The sequence below is a fragment of the Sciurus carolinensis genome, chromosome 5 (genome assembly GCF_902686445.1).
Source record: "Sciurus carolinensis chromosome 5, mSciCar1.2, whole genome shotgun sequence".
NCBI lineage: Eukaryota > Metazoa > Chordata > Mammalia > Rodentia > Sciuridae > Sciurus > Sciurus carolinensis.
The window spans coordinates 15,757,890-15,784,692 of NC_062217.1; the positions used below are offsets into that span (position 1 = coordinate 15,757,890).

At 37.7% G+C, this 26,803-nt stretch overlaps 1 protein-coding gene across 4 annotated transcripts; it reads left to right on the forward strand.

Annotated features, from left to right (window-relative positions):
• Positions 1-3,435: 3,435 nt before the first annotated feature.
• On the forward strand, positions 3,436-26,803 carry Tgds (TDP-glucose 4,6-dehydratase). Of its 4 annotated transcripts, none has more exons than XM_047553432.1 (12): positions 3,436-3,572; positions 5,631-5,697; positions 6,962-7,030; positions 8,114-8,204; positions 12,855-12,997; positions 16,488-16,586; positions 17,452-17,511; positions 18,908-18,951; positions 19,650-19,815; positions 20,428-20,486; positions 21,120-21,217; positions 22,698-26,803. In XM_047553432.1, the coding sequence occupies exons 1-12, from the start codon at positions 3,487-3,489 to the stop codon at positions 22,766-22,768; spliced, it is 1,053 nt and encodes a 350-aa protein (XP_047409388.1). In that variant the 5' UTR covers positions 3,436-3,486; the 3' UTR covers positions 22,769-26,803. The 4 variants fall into 4 exon arrangements, with proteins under 4 accessions (XP_047409388.1, XP_047409391.1, XP_047409389.1 ...); XM_047553434.1 differs by lacking the exon at positions 3,436-3,572 and adding an exon at positions 3,581-4,692; XM_047553435.1 differs by lacking the exon at positions 21,120-21,217.

A 26,803-nucleotide genomic window follows, 5' to 3' on the forward strand; every position in this document is an offset into this window, starting at 1 on the left:
ATGGGTGGGGCCAGTGCAGCGGGCCCACCCCTCGGGAGACCAACAGCCAATGAGGCGAGCTTTCCGCCACGAGCCCAGCATATTCACCAATCAGAGGCAGAAGTGGGCAGGGCGTGCAGATCCATGCGTCCCATCACTCCCCAGGCTTTGGCTAGTTCCCGCCTTTTTTTATGGAGAATTTAGGAGGATGTTGCTTCGGGTTACGGAAAGCTTTCGCCCTCGTTGGCCCAGCGCGTGGTGTCAATGCGCATGCGTGCGCGCTGGCACAGGTCGGTGGCACCTTGGAGCGGTTTGTAGGATTAGGAAATCGCTGAAAAACCCGAGAGGGCCAATCCGGTCAAGAAAGGGAGATTCCCTACCATTTTCTTTTTCTCCTCCATGCCAATATATCTTACTGAACATATCCGCTTTAATGTTTTAAAGACACTTACATGTCCAAAATATAAGACATGAGTTCTGGCACCCAACTGATTTTTCATTCCTAGGTTCCCTGTCTTGAATTATATCATCACCCAGCAAGCCAGACGGCTGAGAAATGGAGCGACTACTCTCATCACTTCTTGGCATCCCATCAATTCAATTGCAAATTTCTTCTGGTGATAGTAGGAAGCAGCAGCCTATGGGCAGGGGACCTTCCTCCAGGCGGTCCTTCCTACGGTCCACCTCTATCTGAGAAACACAGAAAACTTTAGGAAACAATATGATTGCATCACTTTCCTTCAAAGTCTCTTTAGTACACAGCCCAGACTCTAGGATATGGCTCTGTAGTCTTTCAAATTTCCATCTCTCTACTACTCTCCATCCTTATCACTGCCAGTCCATAAACACCCCAAGTTCCCCCCTGTAGGTCTTTGTCATTTGCAAATCCCTCTGGCTGGAATACTTCTGCTTACCCTACCACTCAACCCTATGTCACCTTCTTGTCCCTACTATATCTCCCGTACCCCTACACTTTAGGAAGCCTTTCTCAAACTCCTAAGTCTGTGTTAGATGCCCCTGGACCTGAAATCCTTACTTCCTTATCAGGGCACTTACTACACTGTATTGTATATGGCTTTTGATTTTTCTGAATCCCTCACTATGTTTTTAGGTCCAGTGGGTCAGAGACTATTCCTGTCTTAATGAAAGTAGGAACTCAAAATTATTTCATGGAATAAGTGTACATAAATTATTCTCATTCCACAACAAATTTTAAAAACATATAAGCAAGTTCTCACAACACACCTCACAATTTAGAAAAAGAAACCAGGGCAACATCTACTATAGTATACCCAGCATTTTCAGTATCTCTGGCTGACCAAGAACAAACTTGAGGTATTAATATTTGGGTATTTTAAAAATTGCACTAGCTCTTTATTATAAAAGATATTCATACAGCTTAGAAAAATCTACAGCAAAATTAAAAATTAAAGTTTCTATTTCCTCCTTTTCCCACCCATATCCAATACTCAAAGTTTACCCTTGTTAGTAGTTTGGGGTGGATTCTTTCAGACCAGTCATTACAAATAGTATGGTGTTGAATTAAATTAAATTAGACTTGAAGTTACCTTCAATACTTTAATACATAGAGAACTGCAACTTAATTTAGTATATAAACAAACAGCAATTTAAGCAGAAATATATTCTAACAAGTAGCTGAGTCTCAGCCAATTATAGCAGGAGAGATTCAGCCAATCACAGGCTGCCAACTGATCAGAGGCTATGGTCACATCTGGCAAATGCATTGTCATACCAAGTCCTGATAAGGCAAAATTGGAAATGTAAACAATTAAGCCTTTTCTGAATGTCACTTCCTTCTCCTTCTATAAACACTTCCTGCCCATGTTGCTGAACCTTTCCTTCTTCTGAGTGCTGCCCAACTCATGAGTCATTCTCTGTTCACATACATTCTGCTAAATTTAATTTGTCCAATGTGCCTTTTAATGCTGTTACTTTTTAAGTCAAGGACAGGGATAAAACTGGCACCAAAGGAGAAGCCAAACCTGGGCATTGAATGCTGGGGGACTTCTCTTGTCTCTTGACTTTCTTCCCTTCTTGATCAACTGTTTTTTCTCTCCCACTGAAGACAGGCTTTTTGGTACCTCAGTTCATTTGAAAGAATATGACCACTAATGAGTCCAAAATTTGTAGGCCCTCAGAATTCATGAACTACCAAACTGTTCTTGAACTTTAGTCCGATTTGACATCCCAAGGACAGGCTTCAATTGGTCTAAGATCCCCATCTTTTGTGGGTGGATTAACTTGTGGAAATCATGAAGGGCAACGGATTTTGGTCAGAAAAAGAATGTAAGTATTCACTTCAATATATTTTGGTCTGTATTCCATTGTAGTACATTCTTTTTAAAATCAGCCTAATTGTATTTAAAAAGTTAGGTAATCTTACGCACAGATTGTTCATTAAACAATATAGCAATGAACAATTATCTGTATTATACATCATGAAATTTGGGGGGAACAAACTATGTACATTTTAGATTTTCATTTATATTATCTCTTTGCCATCAAAAAAAAAGTTTGTAGCAAATAATACTTCCATAGATGGTGGGTATTTTTTTCTATTTGCCTTTGCTAAAATACTATGTGAAAAAAAAAAGATATTTTGTTTGACAGTATTTACTAATTGTTTATTCTATGTCAGGCCTGGTCCTAGAGATTTGGAATTGTCGCAGTAAACAAAAAGGCCCTACCCTCATGGAGAGGTAGCAACGAATAATTCATCAAAGTATGTGTTGAGTGCTATAAAATAAAAGAATGGGCAAGGTGGTTCTGTAAGGCTAGAGTAGAGAGTGCTATTTTAATTGGGGTGGCCAGGGAAAGACTCTAATAGGATGACATTCGAGTTAAGAACTAAAGCAGCAAAAACTAGGCACGGATGGGAGGAAAGTGCATCCAGGTCAGGTTAAGTAAACTGCCAGGCCAACTCAAGAGCAAGGACCCGGAGGCTGGAGAGGAGTGAGCAAGGGGGAGATTAGGATAATACCTAAGAGTAAGGCCTAGGGAACATCTTTATCATGACGGCAAGTAGCCTTCTATCTGTAATATCAATGATAACGACAAAAAAGTGAATTTGGAATTGCAACCTCCAATTTCCACACTGCAATAAGAACTCTACAGAGTTCTCGGCTTAACTGCTGCGTAGTCTCTGGAGATGGGAGAAGTGAAGACGGAACAGAAGGCATTCGTTCAAAGCCCCGAACTTCGGTGTTTTAAGTAAAGCCTAACCCAGGCTGGTGACGCCTGCCTAGAAGGCGTTCCAGACAGACCCCCGGTCCCAGCTCCCTCAATTATTCGCAGCAGGTCGGGCTTTGGCGGAGTGGACCCGCGCCTGCGCGCTGGTGCCGCGCAGCCGCGCCTCCCTCCGGAAGCTGCGCCGACTTCCCCGTAACGTGTCAGGGGAGCGAAGTGTGTCGCAAAAAGTCGCGGTGATACTTTCCTCTGGCCTTCAGACCTGGCGCTTTACGGTGCGAGGCACTGCTGAGCTGGGCGATGTCGGCGGAGGGCCGGGCGGAACCCCTGGGTGCGCCCGGCAGCTTTGCGAAGCGGGTCCTGGTGACCGGGGGTGCTGGTTTCATGTAGGTAACAGCGCCGCCAGTTTCTCCCCGGAAGCCCCAACCTTTTCCTGCGACTCCGCTTGCCCTTGGCATTGTGGGTCCACCTCGGTGGGGGGTCTCAAGTGGGAAGGGTCCTAATGCACCTCCGGGACCATCCAACCTTTCCTCTCTCCCTGGCCTGCGAAGACGTGTTCCTTTGAAGACTTCTTTAAAACGCCTCCTTCCCAAAGCAAGAGTACTGTGGTACTTTCTCCGCTCCTACCTGTCACTCCCTGCCGTGTGCACAAGTTAGTTAAGCGGTCGCCCACTGCTTCCCACGCCCACCCCCAGCCTGACCCCACCCTGCACCACCACGATGCACAGGCCTTTACGTGTAAGCACCCCCAAAACGATTTGGGGATTATGATAGAATTTATTTATTCTTCAGACTTCTAAACATCCTTGGTTGCTGCTGAACTGCACTTAGATGATTGTTGCCTTTTTCTGATACCTACCTTTGATCAAGTCCTTTCTCTGTAATTCCAAAGTATGTCCTCGATGTGACCACCTCTCACTCTCCGCCTTCCACCCTAGTCCTCAGTACCCTCCCCGCCTTTTGCCTAGACTGCTGTTGTAGTCTCCTGATTGGTCATACTGCTTCTGCTCTTACTCTCTTACAGTCTGTTCCTCGCACAGAGGTCGGTAGTTTGACTAAATCAGGTCATGTTAGTGCATAGAATTTCACTCCAGCAGTTTAAAATTCAAACTCCTACAAGACTCGTTTGCCCAACCCCTACTTTTCCAACCTGATCTGTTGCTTTTCTATTTCTGGCACGCTTACCCTCTTATGGTTCTTGGAGCACACCAGGCTGGTGCCCCCTTCTGTCTTGAAGCATTTTGCACTTGCTTCTTTACTTCCGTGCCTGCACCACTCAATTAGGGTTTTTCCTTGAATATCACCTCCTCAAAAAAGTTCTTGCCTGACCACCTATCTAAAATAACTCCTTTCCCAACTAATATACTTATCCCTGCCCGATATTATATTGCATATTTGTATGTCCTTGCTTATTGTCTGCATCCCATTCTAGAATGTAAACTCCATGAGGGCAGAGCCTGCAGATCACTAAGCACCTGGAAGAATACCTGGCCCCATTTTATGAAGGTCTTCAGTGATAGTTGAATGGATGAATGCAAGAGTAATGAACAGGAAACTCTCCTACCCTCAAGGAACTCAGTGTCTAGTGGAAGAAGAGGAATTGTGGGGATTGGTTCTTGTTTATTGCCCATTAGCACATTAATCATCCCTTCTAATCCGATGGTAACTTGGTGGAGAGTAGTAGGCAGGCAAGTTTCACCTATGAGAAGAGTATGAACATAAAGGACGGCACTTGTGTGAGTGCTGGCCCAGGATGGTGTGACCTGGAAAATGCTGTGAATGGCTTCCTGGTGCACATTCTGACTTCATGGCCTGGTCAACGCTTGCCCTTGCTCCAGGGGGCCCAACGTCTTAAGTATTAAAAGTCGAATATGCCTCAAGTTCTACTGCAGGGCCCTCTGAAGCCCAGGGGCCAACAGGGTTGGTTTCAACTATTATTAGCCTGGGAAACCTAGATTTGGTCAGGGGCCCCCTTGAGGATTCTGTCTCTTGTTTCAAGAGACAACAATTGCAGAAGTTGCTGTAAACTTGACAAATGACTGCTCACGCTGATTTAATTTTTATGTCATTACATCTGCAGTTCCCGAACAGGCACATTATAGTTTCAGTGTAGTCGCTCTGAGTAGCACCATTGTGTCTTTCATCCAGCGTTACTTTCACCCTCAAAACAACGCATGGACAGTAGAATTTGTTGAACTGGTTTTTTCCTTTATATCCAGAAACACTAAATTCTCTATTCTACATAGTATAAGGGGAGAATAAGTTAGTTTATAGATGTTGGTGAAAAGTGTGCACGTGTGTATATTTGGTGTTGTGTTATTTCTGTTTTCTTGAAAACAAAGTTATCTTTGATTATTTTCATACTACTAAACAGCATAAGAAAATATTTTAGGTATAAGGGGTTAAAATTTTCCACTCACAAGATGTTCTTTTTTTTCTTATAGTGCATCACATGTGATTGTCTCTTTAGTAGAAAATTATCCAAATTATATGATCATAAATCTGGACAAGGTGAGTTTCATAAAATGAGCTTCATGCACTGAAATTACATTTCAATTTAATTACATTTTTTTAAAGTACCAGAATCCTGTTCCTTTTTTTATGTAGTCTTTTTAGTCACTTGGGGGTCTGTATGATTATGTGCTCATGCTATATTAATCCTATGTAGGATCTCTGGAAACTTTCACTTATTATGCTAAGCCATAAAGTCAAAGTTTTAAGTGTAGTTTTTTGTTGTTGTTGTTTGTTTTTTGTTTTTGCAGTACCGAGGATCAAACCCAAGGACCCTGCACATGCTAGACAAGTGTTCTACCACTGAGCCACATTCTCAGCCCTTAAGTGCAGTATTTTTACCAGAAAAAAATTCTTCACCTTTTCTAAATTCAGTATTTAGTAAAATGTGACTAGCAGTTTTTTTCTTGGTGTTTACATGCTTTTGTTTAATTAAGTCCATTATTTATTTAACTATTTGGTTTTATAATTGTCATCACCTGGAAAATTATATGTTTATTTTTTAAAATAAAATTCAGTTAAATTAATTTGGTTTTGTTGAGAATTCTGCAGTAATAATTAGAGTTTCCCTAAAGAATCTGAAAGCCATGGTTGGAAATCATGAACTTTTTGAGTCTGGACAGAAGATGGTTACCTTAATTTCCTAAAACTTAATAGTAAAGATGTACAGGCAAAGAATAACCTTTAACTCTTAGGAATTTTTGCCTGCCTTACTAGTGAACAGGAATTTTTTTTTTTTTCTCTTATCTGTATACTGATTTAGCAACAGTTAACTCAGGACTAGGTATAATGAATTGTAATATGTATAAAACAGGCATCATTATTTTTAATCACTAGTTACTTTTCTGTCAGGAATAGTAAACATTTTTAAACACCAGTGGCCACAGGCAAATTTGGGCAGGAACATATTTTAAAGTACACATTTATAAAAAGACTTGTTTTGGAGTCTGGTATTTTGAAAAGGTATCAAAATTACTTTTTTTGTTGTTGTTTGTTTGTTTAACATGTCAGAAGCTGGGATGGGGATATAGCTTAGCTGTAGAGTGCTTGCCTAGCATGCATAAAGTTTGGTTCTGTAGCACCACAATCAATCCACATATGCCAGAAGCTTATGTGTAAAAGTACAGACCAAACACACTTGAAGAGAACATGTTCTTGTTTTACAGTCATTAACATCTGTAGTTTTAAAAATAAATTGGTATTTTATAGGAAAAGCTAATTATCACTTTTTGTGTTGCCCCTGGCCATCCTCTCTGTTTTTAAGCTGGATTACTGTGCAAGCTTAAAGAATCTTGAAACCATTTCTAACAAACAAAACTACAAATTCATACAGGTATGGAAGTCTTCTTATAATTATTGTACTGTGTCTCTTTAGTCATACAGAAATTATAATAGCTTCCTACTTACAAACTCGTGTGTCTGGGACTTGGCAGGCACACCTACTAAAGGCCTTTTAAAAGATCAGATAGTTAAATTCCAGAAGTACCGCTTGCTCTAAAGAATTCTATGTTTAGAATTCCACATAAAAAGTTGCATGTGAGTTTTGGTACTTTGGCAAATCTACAAGTAGCTGGATGAATTTATATGGTTTTGAATTTTAGGTCCTCACTAGCCTGTTTAATGGGGCCTACCTGGGATTCAAAGTGGTTGCTGTGAAGTATGGTGTCCCCATGAAGGGCTAGCCACACCATGAAGCACATGGGATAGTCTCTCCCCACAAAGGCACATCGTCTCTGGAAGGCTGGTTCTTAACTCACCACTCTTAAACAAGTCCCAAGTATAAACCAGAGCCAGTCCACTTATTTGCAAGGGGAAATGTTACTTTCAAATGAAACTATGTGCGATTTTATGTTCTTTTCTTACAAAGTGATTTTAAAAACTCTCTTTTAACCACAAAACTTAATGAATATACTGAGCAATCAGTTCATAATTCTGTTCTATGTAAAAGTGTTTTTTTTTTCCATTACTAAAGGTTTGTTGAGAATATGTATTTTTAGAAGAATTAAGCCATAATTTTACTTAATTGTGGTAAAATTGTTTTCCAATGTTCATATCAGCTGTTACCCTTACTTTAAATATATTTCAGTAATGGTTCTTTCAAAGTTTTTAATGCTCTTTTCCTTCATATGGTAATCTTAGGTTGGCAAGAGTGTAATGAAAAAACTGTAGAAGTAGTTGGTGCTCAAATAAATATTGTTTTATACTTATTTGCAAAAATGTTTTGAATTGAATATATTACATTCTATGATGCTGGAGAAATACATCGTTATTCTACTCGTCTGATCATGTGGTTGAATGTTCGATATTCTCTATCAAACTGGGAAGTGGGAGATGGGGCGTGTTGTAGCAGGAAATGGTTTTGGTGATGACAGTGCTCAAAGAAACCTAGCGTTTTCATGTTTGCTTTCTCATATAGGGTGACATTTGTGATTCTCACTTTGTGAAGCTGCTTTTTGAAACAGAGAAAATAGATATAGTACTACATTTTGCTGCACAAACACATGTAGGTAAGCATTGTTTTATGCTATAGTTGTGATTGGCATTTCTTTTTCCTCTTGTGGCTAATTAGCTTAAATCCAAAGATCACAAATAAAACTGGTTACCTAATACACATCTTTGAAAGAGGGTATACTTGCTGCACCAGAAAAACAAGTGTATCATTGATATCCTTGGCACTTTTTAGATCACTTTGATTAGTATGAGTTGAAATGTAACCCTGAATAGAGTCAAACCAAATTCAAACTAGTGATTACTTATGAAAGGTAGGAGTGAGAAAATGGGCCTTCAACTGTTTTGTTCATGTTATTTTTCTTATGTTGGGTGGAGGGCACACAGATGAACATTATATTGTTTTCTGTACTGTTTTGTGCATTCAAGATATTTTCTAATAATTTTCTGACATTTTTACAGTATGATACAACATATATTCAAAAGAATTTAGAAGTAAAATAAATAATGATAATGTAGCCATCACCTAAACAAAAATCAGACTGTTGTCAAATCCTCTTTGGTAATGCACTGCAACTGCCTACTGCCTGATATAAGTTGTTATTTCCTTTGCTTTTCTCTATAGTTCTGCTGTTTATATTATTATCCCTAAGCATTATAAGTTTTAGCTTTTAAAATTTTATTTAAAAAACACATAAGGTGATATATAGATATTTCTTGTCTTTTACAAAATCCATTTAGATTCATCTGCACATTTGGGTGTAGGTTCAGTTTGTTTTCAGAGCCGTATAATATTCTAATTAAGAATTTGCACAGTTTACATAGATATTTCACTCTTGATGGACATTTGGGTTGTTGTGTGCTTTTGGACAATTTTGAACTGTACTACCATGAGCATTCTTATGCATGTATCATGGTACACATAAGTACACATTCTCTGATACATAATTAGGATCATCAGATTTGTCTGTTTTAACCTAAAAATAATGTCAAACTATTTTTCAGAGTATATTAATTTCTATTCCTCCAGTAATATGTGACTTCCTATTGCTCTAGATCTCACCAAAGCTTAGTTTTGTCAGATTTTTCATTATTTCCAATCTCAGCAATGTGTGACTAGTCTTTTATTATGTTTTAAATTTGCATTTTCCCTGATTGCTAGTAAATTTGAGTACTTTTTATGTGTTTTGGTAATTTGAATTTCTTCTGTGAAATGCTGTTGAAATCTGTCCATTTTTTTAATTTGGTGGTTTACCTTTTTCTCATTGAAAGAGATGTTTCAAAATGAAAAATGAGAATTAGTAATCATTTTGGGTGGTTGAGCCATTTACCTTTATGCAGTCATTTTCCTAGGTGATATGTACATTTCGAAGTCCATTTTATTTGACGTTGATATGACTGTGTCACCTTCTTGTGTAGGGTTTTTTTTTTTTTTTTTTTTTTTTTTTAATTAGGGCATTGTAGTTATACATAACATGTCTTTTTCCAGTCTCTTTTTTCAACCCTTTCTCTGACTTTATGGCTTAGCTGCATTTCTGATAAACAATATATATTTGGATCATGGTTTTTATTTTAATTAATTTGAACGTCCTTGATAGTCATTCTCTTGCTTGCTTTTTTAAGGACTTAACTAAGAAATTTTTCTCTTTTTCTCCCTCTGCTAGTGTGAAAGATATATGTTCATTGTATTCTTTGAGTGGTTACCTTAGAAATTACACATGTGTAATTAGCTTATTCAAGTGTAAAGTTCATCAAATCCTTTGCCCTCCTCTCAGGTAATCACTTTACCACCATTTAGTTATTCCCAAGTTTTTTTTTTTTTTTTTTCTTTTTTTAAATCTAGAATTGTAAGTCTATCTTATTTTGTTTTTCAATCCCATTAGATATTCATTTCTTATTATTTTGTTTGGTCAGTATTACTATTTTGTATAGTCAATATTCATTTTTTTAGAGGTTTAAAGATAATATTCTAATGATGTCATTTATTTTTCACTTATATGTGGAATATCTATATGCAAGTGGGCTATCCATATAAATTATTAGGATGATTTGAGATTTAATTGATGCTGAAAAGCCAGGTTAACTGCTTGATACTTTTTATTTTAGTAAGCTTTATTTGACTTGGTTTTCTACCATCCTCTTTCTTTTAGTATCATTATGAATCCTTAGAGTTGAACACATTTGATTCTTATTTTGTTTTAATCAATTTCAGTTTATATTCAGATTGACCCACCCCTAGCCATAGAGAGCCAGAGTTGCTTCCTGGGTCCCTAGTAATCTTTGTAGCGATCTTATTCTCTGGTATAGCAGGATGTTCTGGGCTTATCTTTAAGGTTTCTTCCAGGATCTGAAATCAACCCTTCTTCTAAGGACCTGTGGTTCCTTTTAGTGGGAAATGGTAGTTATAGGCCACAACTGGGCACCAGGCATGCTCACTGCTGCTGATTGAACGTTGTTTCTGTGAACGGAGCTAAGGAATATTTACTTATTTGCCTATTATTTAAGGTTAAGTACATCATGAGTTCACAACTAAGATGCCTGATTCAAAGTTGTTATTTAACTCCATGGGTCTTGTTTTTCCTTTCCCTTTTCCTGAATATTTTGGTCCTCAGTAGTACCATCATAATTTCTCATTTTCTTTTCTTTTTTCCTTTTCTTGGTAAAAGGAACCCAGGGATGCTTTACTACTGAGCTGCATCCCCAGGCCATTTTTATTTTGTATTTTGAGACAGGCTCTTGTTAAGTTGCTGAAGTTGTCTTTAAACTTGCGATCCTCCTGCCTCAGCTCCAGAGTCTCTGGGAGTGCAGCCATGTAGCACTTCATTTGTTTGTCATTTTTTAAATCCCACAATACAAGAATATAAGAATAACAACAGCAACATTGTCTACAACAACCTGGGTTTTTTTGTTTGTTTTGTTTCATTTTGTCCTTCAGTAGCTTCCCACTAGGTATACAAATTATTTTGTTTTAAAGTTACTCAAAATAGTTCCTCTGCTTGGCTATATAATAAGTAAATTCATTGTTTGATTCATATCTTCCATTTTGCTTTTGAATTTTAGAATTTTTTTCCTTTTTTTATTGTTTTTCAGTGATGAAAAATATAAAATATTTCCAAAGTCAAATCTACCATGTAAAGTACATTTAGAAGTCTTTGGCCCCAACATTTCTTCTGTGTTTTCCCCCATAGACCACTTTATATACTTTAATTTTAGTTTATACTTTCTTTTAAAAGAATTGGTATTTTGTGCCTCTCTTGGAGAAATGGTAATCTCCAACATATAGCTTTCTCCCTCTCACTTTTTTTATTTGACAGTGTATCTAGGATATCAGTCTATATGTACAATGGTTAAGTGTATTTTCCACTATTTTCAATAGTGCTAGAGTAGATGGTTTTGTTCTTGTGTCTTTTTGTATATTTTTAATTGATCCTGGGAAGGGATGCCTAGAAGTTGAATTGCTGGGGACATTAATCTTCTAGAATTGCCAGAACAGACTAAGGGCTTAAAGCATTTATTTTTCTGGGGGCTGGGAGTCCAAGGTCAGGGTGTTGGTGGGGTTGATTTCCTCGGAGGCCACCTCTTGGGCTTTCAGCTCTGTTGCATTTACTCTTGTGCTCACAGGACCTTTCTTCTGTGTGCATCCCTGGCATCTCTTTTAAGGTCCAGATTCCTTGGCACTAGGTAGATTGGACTGGGGTTCACCTTCAAGGCCTCATTTTAACTTAATCACCTCTTTAAGGGCCCTAACTCCAAAAATGCTCACATTCTGAAATATAGGCAGGGCGTAGGGAGGTTAGGTGTCACTATAAATTTTAGGCAACAGTTTCAGTCCATATCTTTGGATTAGGGGATATATGCATGTTAATTTGTTTAGATATTGCCAAATTTCCTTCCTTAGGGTTGTTAACATTTTCCATACTCACTCCCAGTGTGCAAGAGTAACCCCCGCCCCTGCCCCACAGAGTCTCACCAACAAAACGTTTTGTCAGTTTTTTTTATTTTTTGCCATTATGATAAGTTATAAATAGCATCTCTGAGTTTGGAACTTGGGTTTTCCTTATAAATGAGGTTGAGCTTCATAAGCTTAAGGACTATGTATATTTTTATATCTAAACTGTTGCCTGTCCATTTTACTGTAGGATTGTTCTTATTTAGTTCCCCAAGTTATTTATAGGTTGAATATATTAGTGTTTTGTCTCTAATAAGTTCAGAGATTTTTCGAGGCTTGTCATATGTCTTTTTATTTTGTTACTAGTCTAGTTTTTGTGTTTTTTTGGCAGGGGGTGAGGTGGTGTTTGACCATGAAAGAATTTTTACAGGATCACATTTATTGTTTTTATCAGTAACAGGTTGCTCTGAAAAAGCACAGCTCTCAAATGACAGAAACTGGAAGTTTCAAAATTTTTTAGAATTTTGAAAACACTTTAAATTTAGATGCATCATTTTGTATTTTCTTCTTTTTGGGGACAAAACAGTTTTTTGAAAATTTAGCACACATTAATTTCTAGGTTCTAAGAAATGTACATGTACTGTATAATGTACATGTACAAAAATCATAAATATCAATGCATGTGTATGTCATTTCCAAAACTATTTAATTATGATGAGCGAAGAGAAGGGAATAGTCCTCTCTTAAAACAGGAATTCATTTTTTGGTGTTTGTTTTGTCCTGGGGTGAAATTGTTCTAGTCTCTTTTCTCTTCTTTTAGATCTGTCATTTGTCCGGGCCTTTGAGTTTACATATGTTAATGTTTATGGCACTCACGTTTTGGTAAGTGCTGCTCATGAAGCCAGAGTGGAGAAGTTTATTTATGTCAGCACAGATGAAGTATATGGAGGCAGTCTTGATAAGGTAAATAAGTTTACCTTTTCTCAGTTTGTCTTAGAAAATATACACATCACCGGTTTTCCATGTAACATGATGCAGATCCATCTTATTAAACCTCTCCTGTGCTCTTCTCATCCTCACTGTCCAGAATTTCGTGCCATGGTCTCTTCTGGTCAAATCAAATGCCACCCCAAGTGGCAAACAGCCTAGTCTCCATACAGTTTTATTCATAATCTGCCTGAGAGATCACAAGAGAGCAGCAGATCTAACTTTTTTTGTCTCAACCTTATAAACATGTAAGTTTATCAAGATGGCTTCAGAAGAGACAGATCGAAGCATGAGTGTGCTAGGCTGCAGCAGACTCCTATGTGCCATTCTCTGCCAGTCGGCAAAGTACAGTGGAGTATCCAGGGGCAAGTGTGAAATTATTGTAGAAAGTGGAATCTATTTTTTTATCATTCCTAAATATTATACTGTTTTGCACAAAAGGTGACTCCATTCTCCAATTTATATTTTTTTTCTTTTCTCTCATTTTTTGGGGAACATACAGTCCTATTGATAAACAAATATCTATGCTACTAGGTACAGAGGCACTGAAATTAAGAAGGTACCAAAGGGAAATCTCAAAAGAATAGGTACAAGTAACATTATTGGATATTAACTGTTAACTGTTTTAAAGATCTGTCTTTGTACAGTTAATGCTTAGGATGGTTGTGTGTTCTTGTGCCATATTTAAAGGAAAACTGCAGGTAACATGAAATTATGTAGAAAAAATGAAGTTCCCCATATTTCTACAGTTTTAATCTCCAAATAACTACTGTTGTTGACCTATAAACCTTTTAAGACCCACGTAGCCTTGACCCAGTAAAAACTGCAGTTTTCCTATCAAGTAAGCCTATTTTTATGTTAATTGAATTTCTTACTGGTGCTTGTCTACTTAAAAGGTCTCCCAGATGCTTCTAATCTGTAGACCTGTGAGGCAGCATCAGCAAGCTACAGGTTTCTACTCTTTGGCAGAGCTCTGAACTTGCATTGTGATAGAAGCATTCAACATTATCAGGGTAGTGGGTAGGGAACGTCCAAATCTCTTCCAGTCCCAAATTCCTACAGTTGTCATTTTTTTCAAGAGATTTAAATTATTCGTTGATTATACATTATAATGGATGAGACAAAAGCTTCGTTCCCACATATCATATATTTAGTACCATTATTTAATTTAAATGTATTGCATAGGATGTGCCAACAATCATTTTTACCACCAAATCATTCTCTGACTTTGCTTGGGTGACCCTGACACTGGTGAACTTCAGAATGTCCCAACAGTAACTATCAGTTCAACTACACCAAGATTTCTAGAGGCAGTGACTTCTCCACCAGGCAGATTGTAAATAAATTTCAAATGGAATCTAGCATCACCCCAAAGAAATTCTTACTTCACATTGTTTGGGAGGGTTACCAAGATAGTTTCAAAGTAGACTAACTTTACACACAGCACGTGTATAAAAGAGACATTTACAAAAAGAGACACTTATTCAAACTATTACATTTAGCAGTCAGCGTGGGTACAAAAAAAAAAAAAAAAAAACTACATTAAAACCTTGGGTTGGAATGCTTCACATTTTCTATAGAACAGAAACTAAAATAACCTGTTATACAAGTAGTCAAAAATACAGTCCTCAAAAGATCCCCCTGCCCCCGATAAATGAGGATTATCTAAGACATATCTCTAGCAACGAGGCCCTGTCAGCACTGTGCTTACTGAGTTCACAAGTCCGCTGTGACCTGTAGCTTCCCTGTCACTCCTCTCACTCTCTTCTACTAAGCTTTATTTCTTGGCAGGAATTGAAACCTAATGGCCATCTTGGTTTCATGGTTTGACAAAGTATTGACCACTACAATGGGTGATAATATTAAATGTGTCTGTCACAGCACAAGTTCAAAGCCCTGCCAGAGAGTAGAAACTAGCAGCTGGCTGATGCTGCCCCACAGGTCCACAGATTAAAAGTGTCTGGGAGACCGCTCTTCTTGGATCCCAAATTTGAAGATTGATTGTTGCATTTGCCAAAATCATTGTAGTTCCCACCACCTCCAGAATTGCTTTTGTCTTACCAGATCCATGTAGACCTCACCACTGCCACCATATTTGCCACCACTATGGCTGGCATGAAATTCACCATGACCACCATGGTTTCTTCCATGACCAGAGTTGTTACTACCTCCAAAATGACCTCCATGGCCACCACCAGAGTTTTCAGATCCACTTCATCCTCTTTGGCTGAATGAAGCACTAGCCATCTCTCATTTCCAAACAGATTTCCTCCCCTCACACTGCCCATTCCTAGGATGGTGTTTCTCAGTGACAGACTGACCCACAGTCGTGGCTGTCAGAGGTTATCAAAGCAAAGCCCTTTTTCTAGCTGTTGCCTCCGTCAGTCCTGATTTCGGTTGCTTCAGTTTTCCCACATATCTCTTAGGCGATGTTCTTCAGTGTCTTTTATAATGCTGCCCACAGAGATCTATTCCATAGTCACATGGGCACCTGACCTTGGAGAATATTCTCTTGAGATAGCCCTTTGGGTTCACAATCCCATCTCTTTGGATAGCCTCACATTCATGGCTGCACCCACCTCCTCCACAGAGGTGTCAGTGACAAACAAACCCAAAGCCCCTGGAGTGTGTCATGTCTATGTCTCATTACCACACGGTCTGAGTGTTCCACATTGTTCAGAATGGCTCCTCCAACTCCCATAGGTTGTTTCAAAAGTACAGGCCTCCCGTGATCTCCAGGAGACGGTGACATGGCTTCAGTGAGAAGAGAGACTTAACAGTGGTTCCTTGGTGGCAACCATGGGCAGAAAGCTCTATTCCTTATAATCAGTGTTGATAGGGAACTCATTTTATTTTTTTAATATATATATTTTTAATTTTATCAAAACACATACATATTGAAAAAAAAATCCAAATTTAAAAAGACCTCTAGTTGACAAAAAGGAGACCCTGACCACTTTTGGATCCCTAGTTCTCTGAAAAGTGACCACTTTCAACTCTCTGCAGTTTTTATCACCTAAACTTCTTCCTTCTGATACCCTTTCCACTCTGTATCAGATCTGGCACAGTAGCCAGGATGATTCTTAAAATAGAAGTCAGGTCATGGCAGTATTCTCTTCAAAATCTGTCAGTGTTTTCACAGTGACTTTCCAGGGTTCAGGGTACCCTGCCCTCCATCCAGCTCTCTGAGCTCATCTCCCATTTCTCTTCCTGCACATTAGCCTTCCTGCAAGTCCTTTGGACACAGTTCTGTCTTAGAGTCTTGGTACTTGCTCTTCTCTCTGCCTGCCTTATGGGGTTTTTGTGACCATTAAAGAAGTTACTATGGATGCCTGGAAAGATTCCAGATATATAGGGTCAAGAAATGTTTTTTTAAAATGTAGTTAACATTTCAAGTTTGTAATATGTTTTCTACTTAGAAAGTATGTATAATACTTATTCTCTTAAGTACATCTTTTAACATTAGGAATTTGATGAATCATCACCCAAACAACCTACGAATCCCTACGCATCATCCAAAGCAGCTGCTGAGTGTTTTGTACAGTCTTACTGGGAACGATACAAGGTAAGAACTGATTGTAGAAACTCTTGTACTGCTTTATGTTGGATCTAAGTGTTAAAATTCCAACTCAACTCTAGCAGCATTTTATTTTTAGAGTAGAAGACAGCTTGAGAAATCTTACATACTAAGGAACATAAGATAATTGATTTTTATATTGTGTGCCAAGATGCGACTTAACTCCTTGTTCAGTTCATTGATTATTAAAGGAATAATTTGAATATATGTTTTTTCTTATTTCAGTAATAGGTAGTGTTACAGGTATAATAAAGGGCTCTGTTGGAAGCCCATGAGTAGAGGAATACAGAGAGAGGGAGGAGAGATTCTCTTTCCTGCTGTGTGCTTCTCTCTGTGTGATTCAGCACTCTTGGCTTCTCACAGGAGATAGGCCTCCCTTGCCCCTACATTTGGCTTCGCACTGATCTTTGAGTTGTTAGGGACTAGATCAGAAAGGCATTCAAGATCCTCCTGCCTTTTGTGTTTTGGTAGCATTGGTCCTTTTCCCACTTGTGGTAGCTCTAAAGGGTTGATACAGTGGAGAAAGCCAGCTTGGTTACCACTTATCTAAGCTTCGAGTCCTAGAGGTGGTCCTTGCAATGGTCAGATGGAAGAGTCCTCAATATTCTGCCAGCAGAATTACAAACCCACATCCATTTATGCCTATTCTCCCTTGTCTCAACGAGGAGACATGCCCTTGTCCTCCTTTTGGACCCTCTGCTCTTTTCTGAACCTCTCCTGCCTTTCTAGGAACCATATGTTAGAAAGAGTGTCTTTGCTCTGTCTTCAGGATGTGTGGAATTATTTTAAAATTCTGTGTAGCTTTCAAATAATCACTGTTATAATTGCCTTCATGTTGAATACTCTTTTTAAGTTTCCAGTTGTCATCACAAGAAGCAGTAATGTTTATGGACCTCATCAATATCCAGAAAAGGTAATTTTATTCTGAATTCATGGTGGTTTGGTGATTGTAATTTCTCAGTATTTCAAATAACTTCTCATCAGTTATTTGTCCAAAAAATTTATGCTGTAATTATACATGATTATTCTGTACAGGCTTCAGCATTAGGCAGATCTCCTCTGACTTAGAGTTTGAAGACTTGAGTTTAAGTATCATCTTGATACTCACCAGCTGCCATGACCTAAGGCTCTTTGAGCATTGTCTTTCAATTGAGGGATAATGAAAATGCTCAGGGTTTTGAAGGATCCAGTAAGGTGATGTACGTGAAAATGCCTTGTACTTCCTGGGACTCTAAAGCACTACAACAGTTTCCCCTCCACCACGCTGCAGTTAATGCTCCCAGTTTGCAGTCACATCATTATGTCAGGATGTAGGAAAGTCGAAAGCTAATTATTGACACAGAAGCTTATAGGTAAATTTGGATTATATCGTCAGGTTAACTGTGCCCCAGCTCTTTTTTATTTTATTTTATTTTTCCTTTCCAGAACTGGGTATTGAACCCTCTGAGCTACATCCTCAGACCTTTCTGTTTTTGATTTTGAGACAGAATCTCACTGAGTGCCCCAGGCTGGCCTCAAACATGCCATCCATTCTTCCGCCTCAGTCTTCTGGGCAGCTGTGAGCACAAGTGTGCACCACCATGCTCAGCTCCCAACTCAGTTTGACTGTGATATGCCTCAATGTCTTCCAGAAAATAATAAAGTAGTGAATAAAGAAATGTAGTTAAGTGGCTGGGAATCCCTGTGCAGTTGGTTCTGTATCATTCAGCCTGTTTTTAGGTAACTGTTGCCTGCCTGCCTGCCTAAATTTGGATTCTGGGTTTTCTCACTTCCACCCTGGTTGTTTTGATCTATTTGCCCAGAAAAAAGGGCCATATCATGGTGTGCTGGTCTTCCTATTCATATTGCTTAATTTTTGGATTATCCTTAGCAAGTTTAGTATATATTTAGTAATTTCTTGCTTGCCACATTTAACATTTCTTTGAGTTCAAGGGCACTGGAATTGACTTTTTGTAAATTCCACAAGCACTTATTGAGTGAGTGCTTACATGTAAAGTGATAAGATTCAATTCCTGCTCTTGGGGAGTCAACACAGAAGTGAACTTTGAGATGACAGAAAACTGTCTATGAAGACTTTCTGAGTTTTTCATTTTATCTTCATGGAACTGGTTTTTATGAAATAGCAAGGTATCTTGGAGTTCTTTCACTTATTGAGTATTTTAGGCTTCTTTCATGAGTTCCTGGTTAAAAAGAACTCAAATTTATCAATGTATATATTTTTCTAATAATAATTTTTAATCTTATGAGTTCAGATTTATATTAATAAATGAACATCCATCATTTAAAATGATATTTAAATATTCTTTTAGGTCATTCCAAAATTTATATCTTTACTGCAACACAACAGGAAATGGTATGTTGTTTACCTTTGTATCTGTAAGCTTTTCCAATATGTTGATAGTATTTGGTAACAGTCTCTCCTGAAAATCATAGTCTTAGAGTTGGAGGCTGTAGAATTGAATGTCCTGCCAAATTTAAGAATCCCTTCTTCATTTAGTGTGGTAGTTTTTTGAATAATTATAAACTGTAATTCATCTTCATAATTTACTAAAATAATTTCAGTTTTTAAATGACTTATAGAACTTCGAGTTATAGCATTAAAATTTGGTATCTAACATAATATTACTTTTTCAGAGGATTAATTTATATAGAACTATAGATATTTCTTCAAAATGAACTTGTAGTGTAAAATTGACAAATATCAGGTATCCATGTTTACTGCCTTTTTTTTTTTTACTGAGTAATCTCAGGTGCTTTGGACATTATTGAAGAACTAAGGTTAAAATTTTAAAAAGCTGGGCTGGGGAGATATCTCAGTCGATAGAGTGCTTGCCTTGCAAGCACAAGGCCCTGGGTTCGATCCCCAGCTCCGCAAAAAAAAAAAAAAAAAAAATTTAAAAAGCTATTAAGATTTTGTGTTTTCAGTAACAGATTTCTAGGATCTCTGTGGGAATTGTCTTCTCTGTATTTGTACCCAGTTGTTGTTTCATCCTGGTTTGGGAGAGCTTATTTTTTTACACTTCATGATTCTGCTTCATTTAATCTGTTTAGCTGCATTCATGGATCAGGGCTTCAAACAAGAAATTTCCTTTATGCTACTGATGTAGTAGAAGCCTTTCTTACTGTCCTCAAAAAGGGAAAACCAGGTGAAATTTACAACATTGGAACCAATTTTGAAATGTCAGTTGTCCAGCTTGCCAAAGAACTAATACAACTGGTACGTATCTTTTGTAAAAAGACAGTGTTTGCACAACTGTAACTAATCACTAATTTAGTCAGTAGCAGTAGTTTACAGTTGATTTAATTATAAAATGAGCAAATGGAAAATGAAATTCATAATTTTGTATCCCGTATGTGTCTTCACTTGAAGTTCTATCATTCATTTAGTAACATTTTTTTTTTGGAAAAAGATATTTCATTAAATGTACATGTCCTAATTGTAAGACAACTCAATTTTGTAAATGCAGACTGTGTATCCCAGAACCAAAAAACAATGATACGTAAAATATCTATGCATATGAATATACATATATATAGAGAGTCATCAATTATAAATCAGGATTTAGTAGAAAGAGGAACTAGGAAGTAACCAAAGGTCAAGAAAATTCATTTTCTCCCATGGTTTATATAATGTGTATTATTTTTGAGCTTCAGGTAAAATTTAGGTTATGAAGTATAGGAAACATATATAAGGTATAAAAAGTATTTTTCCTGTTTTCCCTGCTTTGAGGCAATTGTTTTTCTTGTCTTTTAATCAACTATTAAATACCATTGTTATTCTCTAGTCTCATTGTATAATTTGACTCTAAAGCCTTCTCCATTTTGACAGATCAAAGAAACCAATTCAGAGTCTGAAATGGAAAATTGGGTTGATTATGTTAATGATAGGTGAGTAACAAGTTAAAACATTGGGGAAAGGTTGTGAAATTTTAGGTACTTATAAAATTATAAATGATATGGGCTTAACCAAAAACTATCTGTTTTTAATTTTCTGGTAAAAAAATTTTTTTTTCCTAATTTTAAGTGTCATATAGATTAGGCACAGTACTGTTACTAGCTATGTGACAAGAAAGTTATCAACCCTTTCCAAGTCTGAGGTGTCCTTCATTGTGAAATAGGGATAATAAGATCTTACTTATGATGGTATTTTAAGGTTAATTATGTATATAAAATACTTGGATCAGGGCCTGGCACTTAAGAACCTTAAGTTATATGCAGTTATTTTTTTATTCATCACACTTTTCTTAAATTCCTTCTGTGTGCCAGGCACTAGAATTAAATTGTGGCTGAAATAAATCACAAAAAGGATAAACCACAGAGAGGGTTAAGTGTTGGGGATTATGTTTTTTTTTTTTTTTTTAAATAAATTTTTTACAATAAGCACATCATTAGAGGGAATTATTTTAAACTTTTATTATGGTAAAGATGCATGAAAACACATTATATTTCTTAGCATTTAAATTTGTAAATATATAGCTACAGTGTTTACAGTGTTATTTTAAATCTCTTTTGTTTACTAAGACCTACCAATGATATGAGGTATCCAATGAAGTCAGAAAAAATTCATGGATTAGGATGGAAACCTAAAGTGCCTTGGAATGAAGGAATAAAGAAAACAAGTATGTTATGACTTGATATTCTGGGGGCAATTCAGAAAAAGTAAAAGTAATGCATTTTTAGAACACCATACAAATTCAACAGAATATTGTGATGAATTACTAGCACTTTTCCAATTGTAGTGTTTAATATACTTCTAACAACACCGTTTCCTAAACATTTTGAAGTTCATAGATTAACTTATGAGTCTTTCTTTATCTTATCAGCATTAATCAAATACCTATTTAATTGGTTGTGAGGTACACACTTTTTTTACTTTCTTTATATCCATGATATCTATTTGTTTTATAATTGCTGATGTCTTATAATTATTATTGCAGCTTTCTTTCCCTTTCTTAGTGGTGTGTTAAGTAATCATCCATCTTTGGGTCAGTATCATGTTAGATTTCATGTAATATAAATAGTTATAATCCTTGAGTATCTTGAGTCATTTTATATTGAAACAAAAACAAATTCAGTATATGCAGAAAAATCTATTGAAATAAATAGAAAATCTGTGTTAAAAAGTTCTATTTAGAAATGTACTCATGAGAAAAGATCTATCCAAATATAGAAAAAAGGCTTGACTAAGAACTTGATCCTATATTCATATATAATAAACACATGACCAGTGCAACGCCATATCAGGTACAACCACAAGAATGGGAATTATACTCCATGTATGTACAATATGTCAAAATACATTCTACTGTCATGAACAGCTAAAAAGAACAAATCAAAAATTTTTTAAATAACAAAGAAAAAAGAACTTGAATATAGCTAAGCATGGTGGTGCACATCTATAACACTAGCTCCTTCAGAGGCTGAGACAGGAGGATAGCAGGTTCCAGGCCAGCCTGGATGACTTCACAAGATCCAGCCTCAACATAAATATAAAGGTTTGGGGATATAAGTCATGGTAGAGAGCCTCTGGGGTCCATCCCCAGTTTAAAAAAAAAAAAAAAAAAAAAAAAAAACTTGAAATATAATAAACTTGGATTGAATATTACAAAGCAAAATCAAAGAAACCTTTAAACTATTAGATGTCTTTTAACTAAAAATGCTTCTTTTGATAGTATGGCATGAAATAATTTCATATATTAGTAAAAGAACATTCAACATCATCTCACTCTGCCTCTGATGCAGTATTACCATATTTGTAGGAACAGAGATTACACGTTTTTATAAAATAACTTGTAAGACCAAATGACTTTTCCCCCTTACCTCAAATTCCTTAAAATTAAAATGTCTTAAACAATTGCTGTCAGCCAGCCCAGTATTATAGGACTTTTTAAGTTAAAGAGAAAAGGGTTAATTTTAAATTCTCAAATTTTCAGCCAATAGAATGTCTTCTAACTTCATTGTTAAGTTCGAAATCAGCTTTGTTAACGTACAGCCTTTGCTGCTCAGCTGATGAGCAAAACTTATGCAGCAGGAATTCAGTAAACATTAATTAATGTTTAGTTTTTCACTTTTTAATTTTGTCTTTTGTTTTTCCATCAGTTGAGTGGTACAGAGAGAATTTTCACAACTGGAAGAATGCAGAAAAGGCCCTAGAACCCTTTCCTGTATAGTCAGCATTTATATACTCGGCGTAGTTTTCAGAGAAGAAGAAAATTATCCTACCTCAACAAGTGGTATGAAATCAAGTGACCAAATGAAGTGTCCTCTTTTCATTTGGAATTAGATTCATCACTTTTTGTATCAAATTCAAATGCAGAGTGCCTCGGTCTTTGGAAGAGTTTTGATTGGCACAGGATTTAATTATCAGAATCCTCTCAGAAAACAACTCCTGGAAATTAGGAAATAGTAGGCATAGACTATCTAGGGGTGGGCCAGGAGGGAGGCTCCTGGTTCTGAGAACAAAGTCAGGTAGCAGCAGTAGGTGGATGGCAGCCTTGACTGACTTGGAACTCATTTGGCTTCCCAGCCTTTGCCAGTGCCTAGAAAGTCTTCCAAGTTCTCATTTATAGGCAAAGTAGGAGAGTATTGTGCTATAATTCAGCTTTTTCTCAAGATATGATATTGTGCTATAATCGCTTTAAAAATGGAACAAAATGGAAGCATATCTAGCACTTTTTAACTTTGGATAATTTTGTAAAATTAAGTAAAATGCTTTTTAAAAAAGGATGTAAAATTTTTGTATTTTCAAAATCAGTTGTTAACCCATATATAACCTGTATCAGGGAAATTTTATCATGTACTTACTGTTTATAATTATTTTATTTATAAAATCAGTATTTTAATGTATTTAATGTAGAATGAGACATTTTTAAGTAATGTATATTTTTATTTTGCTCTAGAGGAATTTTTAAAAAATGCTTGATTATGTATGTTTAATCACTCTGTCCTAAAGACCATAAGATGACTTGAAAATAACTGACTGGACACCAGGTTGGGAAAGGGAGAGGAAGCTGATTGATCCTCTGATTATCAAGAATACAGATTTCAAAGCTGGCCACCTTGGATCACTGGTCATATGGCTCGAGCAATTTCCCTCTATGTGGAATGTGCTGTTGCTTGAACCACAAGAAGCCTACAAGGTACCACTTCCTTCTTTGTGGAAGAGGATGTAAGAAACAGCCATCTGACTTTTACTTTGGAGCGTGTGCCCTGGCATACCCGGATCATCAGACTCCCCAAAACTTTACTGAAGTGGCAAACCCCTGAATCATCATCAGGTCGAAAGTGAATTATCAATGCATGAGTGTGCTCTCCACCTCCCCTTAATCCTGCCTGATGCCATCAATGTGATAGATCCATGTGACACTCTACAGGACGTTCAGAAGATCAAGTCTCCCAGGAGAACAGAACTAGTTCATACAGTCCTTAGGTGTAACTGAGTGCATCTGTCTCCTTATCTTTTGTGATCAAGCTGGAAATGTACACATTCACCAAATCAGTGATTGAATACCATGTACCCCCACTAGGAAGATGCTACATGGGCATCACAGCCACCATGAGAGTTGCTGCTTGATTCAGCTTGCGGTTGTCTGCAATTGTTCTCCAGGATACCCGGTTTCAGCAGGGACCAGATTTATGAGTTAAATAGAGATGTGATGAGGACCCACCTCTGCATCCTTGACATCATCAAGGGTGACCTCATCCTCACCATCTGGAATATGCATTTTGTTTTTGATTTACTATTTTGGCCAGGGGAGTGGCCAGTAGAGGCAAGGCTGTTAAGCTAAGGTCAGGGCACTGATTGAAAACCCAGGACCCTGATATGTGCATGGAAGTATTTGGATGGATGCCTTTAAAGATTTTAACTGAAGTTTTTTAACTAGTAAGTCCTGAGTTTGGTCTTGGACTTTGTCTTCTCTGTACCTCAGGTGATAAGGTACTCATTTAGTTGTCACTTGTTTGTTAATTATACTCAGCTTTTCCTTTACCTTCTCTTCCTTTCCCTTCTGTAGGTACCAGTACAACTTATTAAAGACCAATCAATGCCATTACCCTTGTGTGACCTGTTCCCCTGACCTTTTCAAAAGCCCAAATTACTGCACCAGCCTTGGCAGTATGGTCCCCTCTATGGGACATCCTCCTTAGTCACTATACTTGAAAGTTTTAGCGATCAGGTGGCTGCCTTGCATGTGGGACTATTTGTACCTCATACACAGGATGGTACTCTTGAACAGCCAGGCAGGGAGTGTTTCAGTTCCAAATCTGTCTTACCAACTGCCTTGCTGTATCAGTCTTGGAACCAACTGTGTCATTTGGATCCTCTGAAAAGAAGGGACTGAGACAGAGTTAAAGGCACAAGCGGTTTCTTAACAGGGAGGGAGAATGTTTAATGGGTGGGAGAAATCTTGAGGCAGCATAACAGATCTAACAGCTGTAAAGAGAAGGGAGAGGAAGAAGGACTGGTAGAGACAGCCTCCAGCTGTTGCAGGTCTGACAGGATGTCAGCTAACCCAACAGGGAGCCCCGGAGCCAGCTCACTTATTGGAGAGTTTCCCTACCGGGCAGAAATGGCCAGGCTCCTGGATCATTCATGGCTAAGTGAGCTCAGCAGCAGCCGAGGTGCTAATCCAGAGGCATGGCAGGGTGAGGCTGTCAGCCAACTGCATTCTTGGCAGTGGAGTGGCAAGCTCTTTCTCCAAGGAAATCCTTTATAATTGCCACCTGTTTGTAGTAGAGAAGTGGATCTTGGGATTTAATCGCTCTCAGTACAGATTTTCAACCAAACCATTGCCTTTTAGTCCAATACCTTACTCTCCCCCATCTCTCCTGCCAGCACCTCCCATTTGAGTACCTCCCATGCCCTGTCCTGAGCCTCTCTGGTTTCTATGAGGTTGAGTAGCCTAATCTAGAGGTTCCCAGAAGGATTTCTGGAGATGACATTTAAAGTGGATCTTAAAGGATGGAAGGGAGTTAGAAGAGGAAGCAGAGGGCGAGTCTAGGCAGAGGGAAGAGCAGAGTGAAAACATCAAGTGGTAAATAATACTGTTGAGGCAATGGCAGATCCTCAGTATCTAGCAGTCATTCTCAAAATGTGTCCCCAGGTCATTAGGGAAATGCAAATTGAAAGTATAACACTTCACACCCATAAGGATGGCTGTCATTAAAAAAAATTAAGTGTTGATGAGGACATTAAGAAATTAGAATCCCAGTGCATTGTTGGTGATGGTCAAGTGATGTAGCCACCATGGAAAATCATATGTTGTGGTTCCCCAAAAATCCAATTGAGTTACCACATCATCTTGCAGTTTGACTCATAGGTCTATATCCAAAAGAACTGAAAGCAGGGACCCAACTATACATGCACACCAGGGGTTATAACATCGTTATGTTATAATAACATCGTCACTCACAACGGCCACAAGGTGGGAACACACAAGTGTCCATGGATAGATAGAATGGATAAATAAAATGCAGTTATGTACAAACAGAGGGAACATTATTCAAAATGGGGAATTCTTATACATGAAAAACATGGATGAACCTTGAGCAAGGACATTATTCATAAGCCAGAGCCAAAGAGCAATACGGTATGATTCCTCATAGATGAGCTACCTAGAGAGGGCAAATGCATAGAGACAAAGAATATGACAGAGGTTTACTAAGCCTCAGAGAGGGAGAGAAGGGGTTTTGCTTAATGTATACAGAGGTTTTGTTTGGGAAAATGAAAAAGTTCTGGAAGTGGATAATGGCAATGTTCATACAATGTTATGAAATGTATTTAATGCCACTGAATTATATACTTAAAAGTGGATACAAGGGCAATTTTACAATATGTACATTTTAACCATGTTAATAATTGTAAAGAATGTGTTCCCAAACCAGTCACCTCCATCACCAGGGAACTAATTAGGAAGGCAAATTCTTGGACCGCACCTTAGACTGACAATCAGAACCTCGGGAGGTAGGGCCTAGTAATTGAGATGAGCCATAATGTTTGAGAGCCTCTGCTCTGCTGTGTGAGATGGGGAGAAAACGCTAGAGGGGATTGTAGTGGTAGGATGCTAATCTTGCCAGTGAGGTGCTGATTCTGGATTTTAAGGAAGAAATGGACATTGTCAGATTTGTGGATTTATCTGTTTTCTAATTAACATGTGCTTTTTGCAGAAATCTTGGAAAATTAAATAAAAACCAGAAAGCCATCGTAA